This window comes from Cloeon dipterum, chromosome X (assembly GCF_949628265.1).
Source record: "Cloeon dipterum chromosome X, ieCloDipt1.1, whole genome shotgun sequence".
Classification (NCBI taxonomy): domain Eukaryota; kingdom Metazoa; phylum Arthropoda; class Insecta; order Ephemeroptera; family Baetidae; genus Cloeon; species Cloeon dipterum.
The window spans coordinates 28,031,078-28,046,244 of NC_088790.1; the positions used below are offsets into that span (position 1 = coordinate 28,031,078).

Here is a 15,167-nt window from a genome sequence, read left to right on the forward strand (position 1 = left end):
GTTTTATGGTGGGTTAAACGAACATTAGTATTTCACCCTACGATCCGTAGGAGCAGAGTTAAGGCCAAAAAACGTGGTTTGGACGTTAAATATTTTTCAAGAATCTCCTACACACTTGAATAAAAGTGCATCCAATGTGCTACAAATGCATTGTTAGTGCTGATTTGTTTAGCGTTATTAGCACCAGAGATAATCAGGGTAAATATAAAAAATAGGAAGACGCAGAATTTTACTGTGAGTTTGATGAACTAAAGTTTTCCTTCCTACGACCCATAGTAGCCGAGAAATTAATTTTAAAGTCGAACGAAACGCGATTTGTGACACTTGCTAACAGAGGTTTGGGCCGCACGGTGCCGATTTTTTTACCAACCGTTGCCCCTTGGTAAGGAGCGATCATCCGTGCGTGGTTTTCCAAAATCGTACCTTTTTTTAGAATTTTTTAAAAAGTCGAAAATTTTAATGACTTTCCGCCAGTCATACCGCCGGTCCAGGGAAAAAATAAAAACAAATGGTTTCACCCTCACTTGCCACCGATCTTCCCCTGGTCACGTGAGCAGTCATCGGGCCCTGCACTGTTTTGTTGTGATTTTGCCGGCGCCATCGCTTGTATTGGAATCGTTTGGTCAATTTCTCCGCCTTGTCAACGGACAGTTGCCCGAAGTGCTGGCACGAAGCGTCGTTGACGAAGGGCAGCGCCGAGATCACAGCAGCACCTGGAAGTGCAGCTCCAGCTCGTTCCTCTGTTGATCCACCTGGCCACCCTAAAAAAAATCAGGAAATGAATTTTTAATTTTGTGTAATATTGCAGTTAGGAACGTCAATCAATTATTATTAACTCGTGGACAAACAATTTATAAATCCGTCTAATGATTTTCTTTTTGAACATTTTCAGGAGAAAACAATGGAGATAATTTCAACTAATAATAAGCAAACCTGATGAAATGCTTGAGATCTTCGCTAAAATCTGTAATGCCGACCACAAAGACGTGGTAGACGTGCATGGCCGGGGGGAAGTTCTCCTCCATGCAGGGTGTGTTCGAAGCGCCGCACGTCAAAGACTTTGCGAGAAAGGGTGTACCTGCGCACCTTCCGTGTTGGGCAAGAATCCGCAATACGTTGTGAAGTTGATATTTGTGAATTCTTTTTAGTTCTGAAGGATTTAACAAGGATCTTTGAGTGAAAATGTTTAATAAAAAAAAAAATAAAATAACACTAAACAAATGAGAACTGAAGCTTTTTCTTTGTTTTTTCATTTTTTTTAAATTTTGACAAATAATTTCCGCCCGCGGCACTGATTTTTTTCTAGAATTGGTTCAACTAATTCCTTATTGCAGGCTCTTCACACTTTAATAAAACAAAAGCACCATATTGTTGTTTATTAATTATAAACAAAAAAAATGGTATTAAAATCGAAAAAACATTAAAATAACTTTTATTCAATAATTTTACTCACTATATATCTTTTGCTGGTTCCCAAACAGTCTTTATCAAGTTAAAAAATTTTAAGTTTATATTCTTTTTCTTTTTTCCCGTTAAAGATCACTTTTAACAACACGGTTACGTGGTCTATTACAATATTATGTCGTGCGTGTCATCTGGTTTGTCAGAGTGGGCTGGGCCAGTTTCGCAGTGACGCAAATGAGAGCAAAATTTCCGCGAATATGACCCTTTTATGTTGTTTATTGCCCGTTTGTCCTCTATCGCTTGACCGCTTCGACTTTGAAACTGAAAAACTAATGTTTCCTGTAAAACTACTGCGCACATCTCGCTCTCTCGCTCGCCCGTTCGTTCGTTCGTGGAATAGATTTTATCATTTTGCTCTTTATTGGGGGGCGTCATAAATCATTTTCGTTCGAAATGACATGTTCCCACGCCCAGCATTTCGAAAAATTGGCACAACGCAACCAAACCTCAGCGTTGCAGTTTGACTTTTTAGCAAACCCGTCACCCGTCCTTTGGATGTTACAGTCTTTTACAGTTCACCTCAAATAGAACACAATTGGAAAGTGCAGGAAAAATAGTGAACACGTAAAGTTTCTAACCCCTTTTTTTGTGAATTTGTTACCAAATTTACATTTTCTTTGTGAGCATGTAATTTTGAATCATGCTTTTTTCACTCAAATCCTCTTGCCCAAAAAATTACGGATTTTTTTACCGTCAATAGATTTTCTATGCAGTCACGATTTGCATTTTAAGCTGTGATAGAATTGCAATGAAGAGAAGATGAGAGGTGTTTCATAAATTAATAAACTGAGACGTCCAAAGGAAAACGCTGCAAATAGAGACTCGCTTTTGATTTCCGCAACTTAAGCGCCTGCACACCCTTGTGGCAATAATTTTAGCGTGTATGTAAATGTGCTTGAGCAGTGACCGTGTACGACACGACTATAATTTGTTTTGTCAACGAACTTGATCGCCTTTTTCACTTTAACCGGAATGTCGATCTGCTTTAGCGAAATAAATAAATAAATAATTTTAAGGTTTTTATTTTAAAGATGTATTTTTTCTATTTAGCACCTCAGAAGAACAAAGAGTATTTTGAAAAACGCATGAAATTGTTATGGAGTGCTGACGAAATATTTTTTTAACTTTTCTTATAGCCTTTCTAGTAATCGCAAAATAATAAAACAAGATGGATGAACTTAAATTTAAAACTTCTAGAGAAGTTCTCTAGCTAGCTCTTAAGTTTTAATCAAAACATGAAATTATATGAATTAAAAAACTTAATCTATTTGCGTTACTTTCAATTCAAGTCCTTCTATCATAGTTTTAGATCTCGAGTGCCGCTTTAAAAATTGGCCTATTAAGATATAAAAGTGTTGCCGATCTAAATAAAAATATAAAATAATGCACCTTAACTTATAAATATATATTAATATAACTTTATTGGTTAACCTATATGAGCACGAAGCGAACTCGATAGAATTATTTTTAGGACTTTATAAAGTCCAAAGTGTCGCGAGAGAGTGACATGATAGGCCAGCCGCGCTGAAGAACTGTTTAGCGGCACAGTTTCCTTTAATATTTGAGGCGTTGTCTGTGATTCGCTATGTTGCAAACTATTTTCGAGAACAACTCAAGACGAAATATATGAAAATTGAGAATTTCCTCTTCAACTCACACAAATTGGATGAAAGTGAAATTGACTCGGTTTTAAAAAATATTGAGGAAGTTTTTCTCATTTCCAAATGGAAAGAGACAAAACTTTCTAGAAAACACCCGCGCAGCAAATCCGTATTGAAATGATTTTATATTTTATTAATTTTCAAAACGCTCTACATAGATAGGGATCGTTCTGCTTACGCGTATGTGCTCCGTTATAAATCACAACTTGGTTTTGACGTACATATGTAGTAAAGAGTTGGCGTCTATTTCCCATGGTCATGAGATGTGTCCCATTTTCCAAGGCTTCGCGAGAACTTTGCACATACAGATAAGGATCTTTCTGCTACGTTTTGCTCCATTTTATTATAAATCACAGCTCGCTCATGACGGTTTTATGATAAATTACTGCACTTATTTTATAGCTGGCGTCCATTTCCATGGTTAGAGTGATAGGTGTCCCATTTTCCAAGGATGTACTAGAATATTCCACGTACTTTTCGACTATAAATACTGAGGATATTTTCCAACATTTATCCTTTCAAGTTTTGGACTTGCTGCGTGCATCATCATGCGTCTGCTCCTCCACTTCAGCGTGTTGACTGTGCTGTGTGCCATTTGCTGCGCCCAGCAGACCAAGCCGCCCCCTACTACAACAAAGACTACAACAAAGACAACAACAAAGACGACAACAAGAACGACACCGAAGACGACAACAAGGACGACGACGACGGCAAAGACAACAACAAGAACGACACCGAGGACGTCACCGACGACAACTGGAAAGACGACCACCAAGCCAAGAATTGATTGCTGGTCAAATCCATCGGACTATGTGAGTAATTTTGAGGTGTAATTTTTTCGGCAATTTTTGGTAGGCGCTCGCAATTGTCTTAAGTAATTCCAACAAGTAGTTGTTACTCAATCTCTATAAAAAAATTGTTTAATGAATTACAAAATAGCTGTGAAGTTCACAGTTACACACTCTGTGTTTTTCTCATCATTAATAATTCGATCATATCGATTATTAAAAGTTTAAATTTTGTTAACAAACCAAAATTCACTCATGAAGAGACGTATGAATTCCTTTTGAAGTTTTAAATGGATATACAAATAAAGCTAGTCATATTATGATTACTCCAGCAACTGTGCGAGCCAGAATTCCAGATTTTTTTAAAATCTGTATTTAAAAATTCCATCCAAAATTCTCGCAATATTTTGATTTTATCTGGCGTTTGCAATGGGCGGATAGTTGGTTATAAATGACTGTCCAATGGTTTTTTAGCCGAAAATGAAATATTTCCTTATAAACTACATGCTTTACATTTTTTAGTATCTTTTTTAAAATTTATAAATTCAGGGGGCTTTCATTTCCAGACGTTGATTTCCATTCTATTATTTATTTTATATTAAATTTTAATTGAATTCAACATTTTCTTTTGATCAATTTTCTGCCGCATTTTGTACAATCCAGTTGAACAAATAATTATAATTTTTAATTGTAACTTTATTGATTAGATGCTGGTGAACAATTCATGCTACGAACCAAAATTGGATTCGGTCTTTGGTGATAACGGCGACGGCTCCTTCGATGCTGCCTTCAAAGCTTGCGGTGGAAATGACGAGACGCGTTATTATTTGACTTATTTCAAGTTGAATGAGTTCTATGATCAAAATAACTACTTCAACCTGAACAGCACAAATCCAGGTATAAGAAGTCTATATTGTATAAACAACTGATTTAATTTTTAATCCACTAACTTGAAAATCTGACAGACAAAAGGCTGCTGGTCCAAGAGGTAAAATACTCCCGTTTTTTAAATGCGACCCATTAATATCTATTTATTTTTCTAATTTGCAGCAAATCTTGTTTTGCATCTTTCAAAAACTGGGAATTGTATAAAAAATAATAACTTTTCGAGATCATTTTAATCATTTGGTCCAATTTAGGTTGATTCCAACAAAACGTTTACTAATGACGATGCAGTAACGTCGAAAGCAATGTCCGCTTCCATAAAGAAATCCCCATACTGGTGGCCCATTTGGAACTGCCTTCACAGACTTTGCAACAAACTCATTGTTATCAACGTGGGTTGGAACATTAGAATTGTCATCTACATTCGCTGCTACATCTGGTACATGTACATGGTAATGCTGAGGAATCCATAAATTTTGGCTTCAAATTATTTTGATTTAAAAAATTTTCAGGACTATATCGGTTGGCCGATTTTGAAAAGCAGAGCCATTCCGGAGGGTCTCACTTGGCGTTAGTTCAAGCTTATAATAAAATTAAAATGAAATACCGTTCTAATATCCTGACTTCTTCTACCAGAAAATAGCACGGTCTGCAATGAAACCCTGTCAGGGATGTACTCGTGCAACAAAGCGTCCTCCTTCAACCAAGCCTTCCCAACTTACTAGAAGTTCGAGGAACATATCACAGCGGCAGCTGCAAATTCGTAAAAGAAAATAATTTTGTGTGCGCACCTTCGGAGATGTAACAATCGGATCGTTTGACTTTAATAAAATCACTTTTTGAATTGATAAATAAACACTTTTTAATCTTTTTATTACCTATTTGGACACTTTTGGCAAGTTCACTACTTTTAGCATACAGAATAGAAAGTTAAGAGATGCTCTTTGGAGTTGTCCTCTGATAGACAAATGATTTAAATTCGGCCCCTAGGGGCCCCGCAGGAGCCCCTCGACCAAACCTGTTGCTAATCTTCCCATTTAAAAAAAAATCAGCAAAGCACGAGCAATCGACGTGTTTTTATCTGTCGCAAGGAGGCGTATTTTCAAGTCAGAAACCGAATTCGAAATTAAAAACAAAATTGAATCCAAAAACTTTAAAAAAACTCAGATTTTGGGAGCGTGTCGGGGGGGGGGGGGGGGCGGTGGTAGTCGAGCCTAAAAGACGCAAAATTGTACGGCAAGTCTGGTGAACTTTGGTTTTTCTGCTTACGACCCATATAGGAGCCGAGGTATTAATTTTTAAAGTAAAAAAGCAGCGATTTGTGGCACTTGCCAATTAATGAGGTTTTTGGGGCCTAGGTGGGGACTCTGTGGCCGAACGCAAGGTTCGCAAAAACCCGCTGTTTTGGAAAAACTGTTTTTTATTGATATTAAAAAAATTATATGATGTATGACGAGGGTTTTTGGGAAAACCAGGAAAATGCAACGGGTTTCACCAAAGACAGACAATATTGAAACACGAACCACAATTTTCTTAAATTTCTGGCTTTTTTAGCGTGAAATCTGACCTTTTCAGGGTTAAATTCGGAAAAATGTAGAAAAACCCAAAACTGGTGGGTTTTTTTAACTGTTTTTTGCGCGAAAAACCAGTGGTGCATTTTCCGCACTGCAAAATTGGCGAACCCTGGCCGGACGGCGCCGTTTTTTTTTTACCAAACGATGTCCCTTTAGGTAAGGGGCGTTCATCCGTAAATGGTTTTCCAAAATCGGACCTTTTACGATTTTTTTGTTTGTTTTTTGTTTTTAAATTCATCCAATTTACGAAAAAGTCAAAACTTGCACAGTTTTGCTCGGGTCATATCTCCAGTCCAGGGAAAAAAATTCTAAAAAATTGCAATAATGGGATGAAACCTGAAAAAAGAAATAATTCAAGATTAGTTTTTTATATAATTGCATAGCATTAGACAAAACTTGAAAAATAATATCAAATTTTACTCGTCAGGATGATTTTAAACAGAAATTGTATTCTTTTCATTTTGAAAAGTTTCAACGTGCTTTCTGCTTTTGCGTGTTCGCTACAGCATTTTAGCAAAAATCCCAGCTTTTGGGAGGTTGACGTGTTCATTTTCCAAAAGGCAATTGTTGCTTTTTGAAAAATAAATCAAAACGATTTTCTGACAGGTGAAGCGTTCGCGCTTTGTTCCATGGGCATTGTGTGGTGATGTGTCCATGTTTCCAAGGTTGGGCGAAAATTTTGCACGTAGTTTTCGGGTATAAATACGGAGGACCTTTCCCCTTTGCCACATAGCGAGCTTTAGTGTCATTGCTGTGCGTTGTTCATCATGCGTCTACTTCTCCTCCTCAGTGTGCTGGCTGTGCTGTGCGCAGTTTGCCTCAGCCAGACGAGCACAACTACTAAAAAGCCTACAACAACTAAGACTCCGAAACCGACCAAGCCACCACCAATTGACTGCCGTTTGCCAAGGGACTATGTGAGTGCATAATTAATTAATACGTACAACCTGTGGGCTTCTCACACGATTTCTCTTGTTTCAACAATAATAAAATCCTCATAAATTTCGTATCTTTGACGCTGCCTCATTTTCACTATAAAGCTTCCCATAAATTCGGGACCTCCCCTAATTTTTATAAATTCAATGCACCTTCAAAATTTCCCTTTCCACAATCAGAGACAAACAGTTTATTAAAAAAAATCACAATCCGTTTGAAATAGTCAATATTTTCCAAAATTTGCTGTTCTAAATAAATAAAAATTAAAATTACTGTCTCGGACCAATTAGAGCATTTTATTTTTTTAAGTATTTCTTTTAAATATTATATTCGAAATTTTCGCAAAATTATCAGGTGTTTGCAAAAGGGTGAACAGTTGGCAAATTAACTGTCCTAGGGATTTTTTCTTGAAACAATTGGCAACTTATCGAAACACAATAAAAAAGGAAAACTACTATTATTGTCATCATTTAATAATTTCTAGTATAAAGTTCTCTAGCAATTAAAAGATCGTAAATTTCTCACTAAATTAGCATGTTTTTTTACAAAATTTTAGTGTTTTAAATTAATTTCTGTTAATTTAGTTTTGAAATGTTGCTTTAGTGGTGTTTTCTGTTCCAGATATTTTTTCCTATGTTTAGCTGGAAATTCAATTTAAAATTAACATTACTATGAAGTAGTTTCCGCCATTTACCGGCGCAAAATGTATATCACTTCATTTTGCAGCATTAAAAATTAAATTCTTTCTATGGAGTTTCCGCCCTCCTGAAAAATCCAGCAGAGCGAACAAGTCTTTCACCTCTAATCTTTTGACTGCACAGCCTTGACTTTAAAATTAAATCTGAAATTAGTGCTCCATCGTCTTGTAAAATATATAGTATTAAAAATTTCCTTTTCGATCGCAAATTTAGTAAGTTAGAATAAAATATAACTCCAGTGGGGACCAGATGTGCGATAAAATCGGTTCCCACTGCGCAGATCCAAGATGGCGTCTGAATGTGGGAAACAAAAAGCTCTCTTTGGATTGCCGTACGAGTGTCAAGAGTTTTTTTTACGATCCAAAAGACACAATTAGTACTAGAAATGCAAATTTTGTCACAATATTGACCAAAACTTGCCTCTTTTCGCGCATTTTTACGTGACCTTTTTTCGCGTCATACTCCACCGGACGCCATATCTGCGCGTCGCACGAATCTGGTCCCCGCTGAATAAATCAAAATTATTTAGTTCTAATATATCAATTAAAGAAATTACTTAAAAGGGAGGCAATTATAAATTTCTTCTCTCTAAAAGCTTATATCTAATTTGCCGCTCTTTCAGATAATGTGGCAAATGCACGAGTCACATTTCTAATACTTGTTTATTTTATTTAGATGCTGGTGAACAATTCATGCTACGAACCAAAATTGGAATCGATCTTTGGAGATACCGGCGACGGTTCCTTCGATGCTGCCTGGAAAGAATGCGGCGGAAATGACGATACCAAATATCTTTTGTCATATTTCGATTTGAACAGGTTCCTTGATAAAAGTAACAAAGTCAACCTGGACGCTGCTACTCCTGGTGAGAATTCAATAACTGACAAACGAGATCTGTGCTATAAAATCCGCCATTTTTCTTTCTTCCTAAAGGCAAAAGTCTCATGGCTCAAGAAGTAAATCCATTATTCGCAAATTTAAATTGATTTTATTAATTAAAAAATGTTGTTTCCAGACTGTTTTATTCTGCGTCTTTCAAAAACTTGGAATAGTATACATTTATTTTGTTTTTCGTCATGATTTTAATCAATTTGGCAAATTAAGGTGGACTCCAAGAAAATGTTTATTGATGATGAGGCAGGATCCACGAACGCAATGTCTGCTTCCATAAAGAAAGTTCCATACTGGTCGTCCATTTGGGACTGCCTCCACAAAATTTGCAACAAACTCATTATTATCAACGTGTCTTGGAAAATTAAAATTGTCATCTACATTCGCTGCTACATTTATTTCATGTACATGGTAATGCTGAAAAATCCAAAATTTTTGCTTCAAATTACCTCATTTCGAAAACATTACAGGATTATATTATAAAGCCAATTTTGAGCGGCAAAACCCTTCCGGATGGACTCACATGGGGTGAGCATAAACTTAATAAAATTCCACATTAAATTCTGTCTTCTCTTGCCAGATAATACTCCGATCTGCAACAAAACACTGTCAGAAATGTACACGTGCAACAAGGCGTCCTCATTCAACAAGATCTTTCCAACTGACTAAATATTTTGAAGAAGGACATCACTGCGCAACAGCTGGATAACGTGTGTTTTTTGTTTCGGCTGAATACAAAATTAATGTTTGAATATGCACCTATATCTTGGAATGTCCAAATAAAATCACTTTGCATTGAATTAATCATATTTCATATTTTTCCGAATTCAATTTTTTTCTTTTTGTATCTCAAAGATAGTAAAAAACGTTGAAAGACAGCCGAATGTCTCAATAAAAATCGTAAAGAATAGCTTATTAAAGAAATTGAGGAGTTTTAATTAGAAAATTAACGATGGGAAAATGTAGGAAAAATTAAAATACACGATTGTTTTAGCTCAGTGGATTTTTTTTCAATTCTTAGACCATTAGAGCGTCTAAAGAGAGTCATTTCGCTTTTATAGGGCTGTTTCATCAATCTCGAATCTGCTGTGACATACTAAACAAAATTGTTTGGTTTATTCTATTACAAATTGCATCATTCTCGTTGGTCGGGCTTTTACATTTTACAACCGGCGTTGATGTCACCAGTCACCATCGTGGCTGGTGGTGGACGAATCGAGGCACAATAAGAAAGCTTAATAACTAAGTGACTTGAAAACCAAAGCGAACACACTGGACGCATGAGGCAGGAATTGGCATCGAAGTGATTGCTGCAGCTACCTAGGGAAAAACTTGAGTAGAAGTATGCAACCCGCGCTGAAATACTGCTCGGCGGCATAGTTTCCATCTATTGGCAGGCGTTGGTGAAAACAGTAATCTGCAAAATTTCAGCAAATGCGATCATGTGAAACACAGCAAGAACCTATTTTGAAGATTGTGCTGCTGTATTTATTGTTATTGAATGAGAGTCACGAGGCACAGACAGATTTAATGGAAATATGAAATATCGCATTAGGTCTAATAAAAAGGCATTTAATGTATTGTAACTAGCTCTAGTTAATTGGAGTAATGGACATTGGTACACACGTAATATGAGGAAATAATACGATTTTTTTATTATACTGAATTCGCCTCGAGCGAGCAGCGGAGCGGACGCGCGTGGCGCTTTTATGCTTATGCCAATGTCGCAGGAGTCAAGTCCAGCAGTTGCTGCGTTGGTAACGCCGCGAGTTGAGCAGCATTTGTTTGGGCTTGGATTTTCATTCATTTTACATGTGTACCAATTTCCATTACTCCAATTAACTATAGCTGGTTACAGTATTTTCATTAAGTTAAAAGTTCATAGACATTTCAATAAAATTATTATGTTCTTGTATTTGTTTTTTCCCCCATTCCAATTTAATTTTTGTTATAGAAGAGCTACTTTACACAATTTTGGAATGCATGCTTGCTTCTCCAATCGACAATAAGGAATTGTAAACTCAAGTTTAAGGTTGCAGTTTAAGGCATGAGTAAAAACACTATCATTTTTAACCAATCAATTAATTTGATGAAAACCAAATTATAAAAATAGAGCAAGTAGGTTAAATTTTATTGAGATACCTATATTGATATTACATAATTATTCCCTAGCGTGAAGATAAAAAACTTCAATTAACTTTAATTAACTAGTTCCACCAGGGTCCAGATTCACGCGACGTTCAGATACTTCTGGTAGAGAGCGCGTATGGCGGAAAAGTTACAAACAACGTTTTATGAAATTGGCTCGGAAAATTTGTCATAAAAATACCTACAGCACTAGAATTTTTGTTGTTATTTCTTAACTAACAGCTGTTTAGCCCGGTAATTTGCGAATCTTAGTTAAGGGATGCTCTTTGCAGGCATAGGAGTTGTCCTTTGAGCGAAAAATGATACAAATTCGGCCCATAGGGACCCTCGACCAAACCTGTTGCCGATCCTCCCGTGTAAAAAAATCAGCAAAGTTACCAATTTTGGCGCGAAAACCGAGCATTTGACGTGTATTGTGGTGGGAAGGCACATTCAAGTCAGAAACTGGATCCGTCTATAGGAAAATTGAAACCAAACATTTTAAAATAACGCAGATTTTGGGGGCGGTGATTGCCGCCGGTGGAAATCGAGCCTAAAACACTGCGGTGAGTCTGAAGAACTTTGGTTTTTATTATTACTACCCATAGGAGCAGAGGTAGTAATTTTTAAAGTAAAAAACGAGGTTTTTGGGGCTCAGGTTGGGCCAGATGGCGTCGATTTCTTACCAATCGATGCCCCACATGGTAAAAGGAGCGTTCATCAATGTGTGGTTTTCCAAAATCGGACCTTTTTCGAATTTTTAAATGAATTTTATTCCACCCAATCTTCGAAATTTTGAAAGACTTCCGCCTGTCATATCTCTGGTCCAGGACAAGAATTCGAAAAAATGGTAATAATAGGATGAAACTTGAAAAAAAAAAGAAATAATCAAGATTAGTGGTTTTTTATAATTGCATAGCATGAGACAAAACTAGAAAATAAACATCAAATTTGGCCTCAATATGATTTCATTTGGAAAAATTTCCAACGTGCTTTCTGCTTTTACGTGTTCGCTTCAGCATTTTAATAAAATTCACAGCATTTCCGAGGTGATGTGTCTATTCCCAAAAGGAAATTTATGCTTTTTAAAAAATAAATCACAACGATTTTCTGACAGCTGAAACGTTTGCAATATTTTTCCATGGCCATATGTGTGGTGATGTGTTCATACTATTTCCAAGGCTAGGCGAGAATTGAACACGTATTTGTCGACTATAAATACGTAGGACCTTTCCCACTTCGTCACATAGTGAGTTTTCGTATTGCTGTGCGTTGTTCATCATGCATCTGCCTCTGCTCCTCAGTGTGTTGGCTGTGCTGTGCGCAGTTTGCTCCAGCCAGAAGCCCACAACTACTAAGAAGGCGACAACAACTAAGACTCCGAAACCGACCAAGCCACCACCAATTGACTGCCGTCTACCAAGGGACTATGTGAGTGCATAATTAATTATTACAACCTGTGACTAACGGTAACAATTTTATTAAAAAAATACCAATCCGTTTCAAAACTTAGCTAAATAAGTATTAATTCGAATAAATAAATAAATTACTGTCCGGGACAATTAGAGCATTCTATTCATATTTTTATAATTTGTGTTTAAAAATTTGGTTTGATACTGTCACAAAATTGTGTTTGCAAAAGGGTGAACAGTTGGCAAATTAACTGTCTCGTAGAATTTTAGGAATTTTATTTCAAGTAAAAAGCATCTTACTGAAACACATAAAAATAGGAAAACCCACTATTTTCGTCGTGGAATAATTTTTAGTATCTAGCAATTAAAAGAGCGTAACTTTCTCACAATATTATCGCGACCTTTTTACAAAATTTGAGTGGTTTCACTCTTAATACTAATTTTGTGTTCTGGAATTTTGCTTTCAGTTCCATATATTTTTCTTATGTTCAGCTGGAAATTCAGTTTAAAATTAACATTACTATGAATTAGTTTCCGCCATTTACCGGCGCAAAATAAATTTTACTTCGTTTCAGATTTAAAAATTAAATTAATTTTATGGAGTACCCACCCTCCTGAAATTCCAGTAAAGCGATCAAGTCTTTCCCGTTCAATCCTTTGCCATGACTTTAAAAGTAAATCTGTAATCTGTAATGCTCTCCATCGTCTAGTAAAAATAGACAGTACTACAAATTTATTTTCCAAAAGCAAATTTAGTTAGAAACAGATATAAATAAAAATAATTTAGTTCTACAGGCGTAATTCATAAATATCAATTAAAGAAATAACTCAAAAGTGTGACGTGTAAACAAAATTTGTCTCCCAGGGAACCAAATACAATTTCTTTTCTCTAAAAGCTAACGTTTGTATTTAGTTTGCCGCTCTTACAACTAAAATGTGGCAATTTCGCGAGTCACTTGTAATATTTTGGTTATTTTGTTTAGACGCTGAATTCCAATTCATGCTTCGAACCAAAGCTGAATTCGATCTTTGGTGATAATGGCGACGGTTCCTTCGATGCTGCCTTGAAGGAATGCGGTGGAAATGACGAGACCGTGTATCTTTTGTCATATTTCAGGTTAAATGAGTACGTCGATTCAAAAAACAGCCTGAACCTGAACAATACTGCTCTTGGTGAGAAAGTCAATGATTGTTGAAACTGTTGTAATATAAACTATTCCAAATTTTTCTTCTTAAAGACAAAAAACTTGCGACTCAAGAGGTAAATCCATTCGCATATTTAAATTTATTTATTTATATTTGATATTTTCAGAAAATATTATTTTGCATCTTTCAAGCATTGGGAATAGTATAGATCAATTTATTTATTTGTTTTTCGTGCCCATTTTAATCAATTTGGCAAATTTAGGTGGATGCGAAGAAAAAGTTTATTGATGATGAGGCAGGAGCCTCGACAGCAATATCCATGAATATAGTGAAGCATCCTTACTGGTACTCGATTTGGAAATGCCTGCACAAACTTTGCAAAAAACTCATTTACATCTACGTGTCATGGAACATTCAAATTGTCGTCTACATTCGCTGTTACATTTACTACATGTACATGGTAATGCTGAGGAGTCAAAAATCTTTGCTTTAAATTACCTCGTTTGGAAAATTTTAAAGGATTATATTGCATGGCCGGTTTTGAGCGGCAAACCCATTCCGGAGGGACTCACATGGGGTGAGCATAAGCTTAATAAAATTTTAATGAAACACCTCATTAAATTCTGCCTTCTGTTACCAGATAATACTCCGACCTGCAACAAAACACTGTCAGAAATGTACACGTGCAACAAAGCGTCGCCATTCAACAAGATCTTTCCAAGTGAATAAATATTTTGAAGAAGGACATCATATATATGGCATCAGCTGGATAATGTGTGTTTTTTGCGATGGCTTAATGCAAATTAATGTTTGAGTGTATGCACCTATCTTGGAATGTCCAAATGCCAGTTTGCTCGACTTCAATAAAATTGCTTCGAATTATTGAATTGATATTTCCTATATTTTGGCCAATTCCAATTTTCAGCTTTTGGAATCCTAAAGATAGTGAAAAACGTTGAAGGACAGCCTAATGCCTCGATGCAAATCAATAAAAACGGTTTTTTAAGGAAAACAAGGAGTTTATTTAAATTTATATAACATTGAAGATGTAGGAAAATTAGAACTTTTTCATATACACGTACGAAATAATGTAATTGAATTGAAAAAAAAATAGATTGAACTTACCAGAGACTGGTGTGTATATGAAAGGTTTTGTGAAACAAAGAAAACCAATAGACTGCTGATTTGTGCTGAATCCTTCGAAACTGGAACTACGATTAATGAGCGCTGGCGTGGACCAGATTTTCCGATTATTTACATTTTTACAAGATTTTTCTCATGGCTATAACTATATTTTCTGTAGCGAATTTACTAACTGCGAATTCACAATTATTCGTTCAATCTGGCTAAAAAGAAACTAATTTTGTGTGCGCTCCTTCGAAGATGTAACATAACAATCGGATTGTTTGACTTGAAATAAAATCACTTTGAATTGATAAAATACTACTTTTTTATCTTTTATTCCCTTAATAATAAACTTGTTATTACCCATGTGGACATTTTTTGCAAGTCCCCTACTTAGAATACAGCGTAGGAGTGAAAAATGATACAAATTCGGTCCATGGGAGCCCTGCAGGACCCCTCG

General features: G+C 36.0%; 2 protein-coding genes across 4 annotated transcripts; both read left to right on the forward strand.

Annotated features, from left to right (window-relative positions):
- Nucleotides 1-3,653: 3,653 nt before the first annotated feature.
- On the forward strand, nt 3,654-5,647 carry LOC135945720 (G8 domain-containing protein DDB_G0286311-like). 2 transcript variants are annotated; one of them, XM_065493563.1, is made up of 8 exons: nt 3,654-3,824; nt 3,873-3,937; nt 4,621-4,810; nt 4,879-4,901; nt 4,964-4,999; nt 5,053-5,250; nt 5,311-5,368; nt 5,435-5,647. In XM_065493563.1, the coding sequence occupies exons 1-8, from the start codon at nt 3,674-3,676 to the stop codon at nt 5,521-5,523; spliced, it is 810 nt and encodes a 269-aa protein (XP_065349635.1). In that variant the 5' UTR covers nt 3,654-3,673; the 3' UTR covers nt 5,524-5,647. The 2 variants fall into 2 exon arrangements, with proteins under 2 accessions (XP_065349635.1, XP_065349634.1); XM_065493562.1 differs by having other exon boundaries at nt 3,654-3,937.
- A 1,477-nt stretch (nt 5,648-7,124) lies between these two features.
- Nucleotides 7,125-14,457, forward strand: LOC135945752 (uncharacterized). 2 transcript variants are annotated; one of them, XM_065493610.1, is made up of 7 exons: nt 7,125-7,289; nt 13,420-13,609; nt 13,675-13,697; nt 13,749-13,784; nt 13,845-14,042; nt 14,102-14,159; nt 14,223-14,457. In XM_065493610.1, exons 1-7 carry the CDS (start codon nt 7,140-7,142, stop codon nt 14,309-14,311), a joined length of 744 nt encoding a protein of 247 aa, XP_065349682.1. In that variant the 5' UTR covers nt 7,125-7,139; the 3' UTR covers nt 14,312-14,457. The 2 variants fall into 2 exon arrangements, with proteins under 2 accessions (XP_065349682.1, XP_065349683.1); XM_065493611.1 differs by lacking the exon at nt 7,125-7,289 and adding an exon at nt 12,265-12,455 and having other exon boundaries at nt 14,223-14,454.
- Nucleotides 14,458-15,167: the final 710 nt, after the last annotated feature.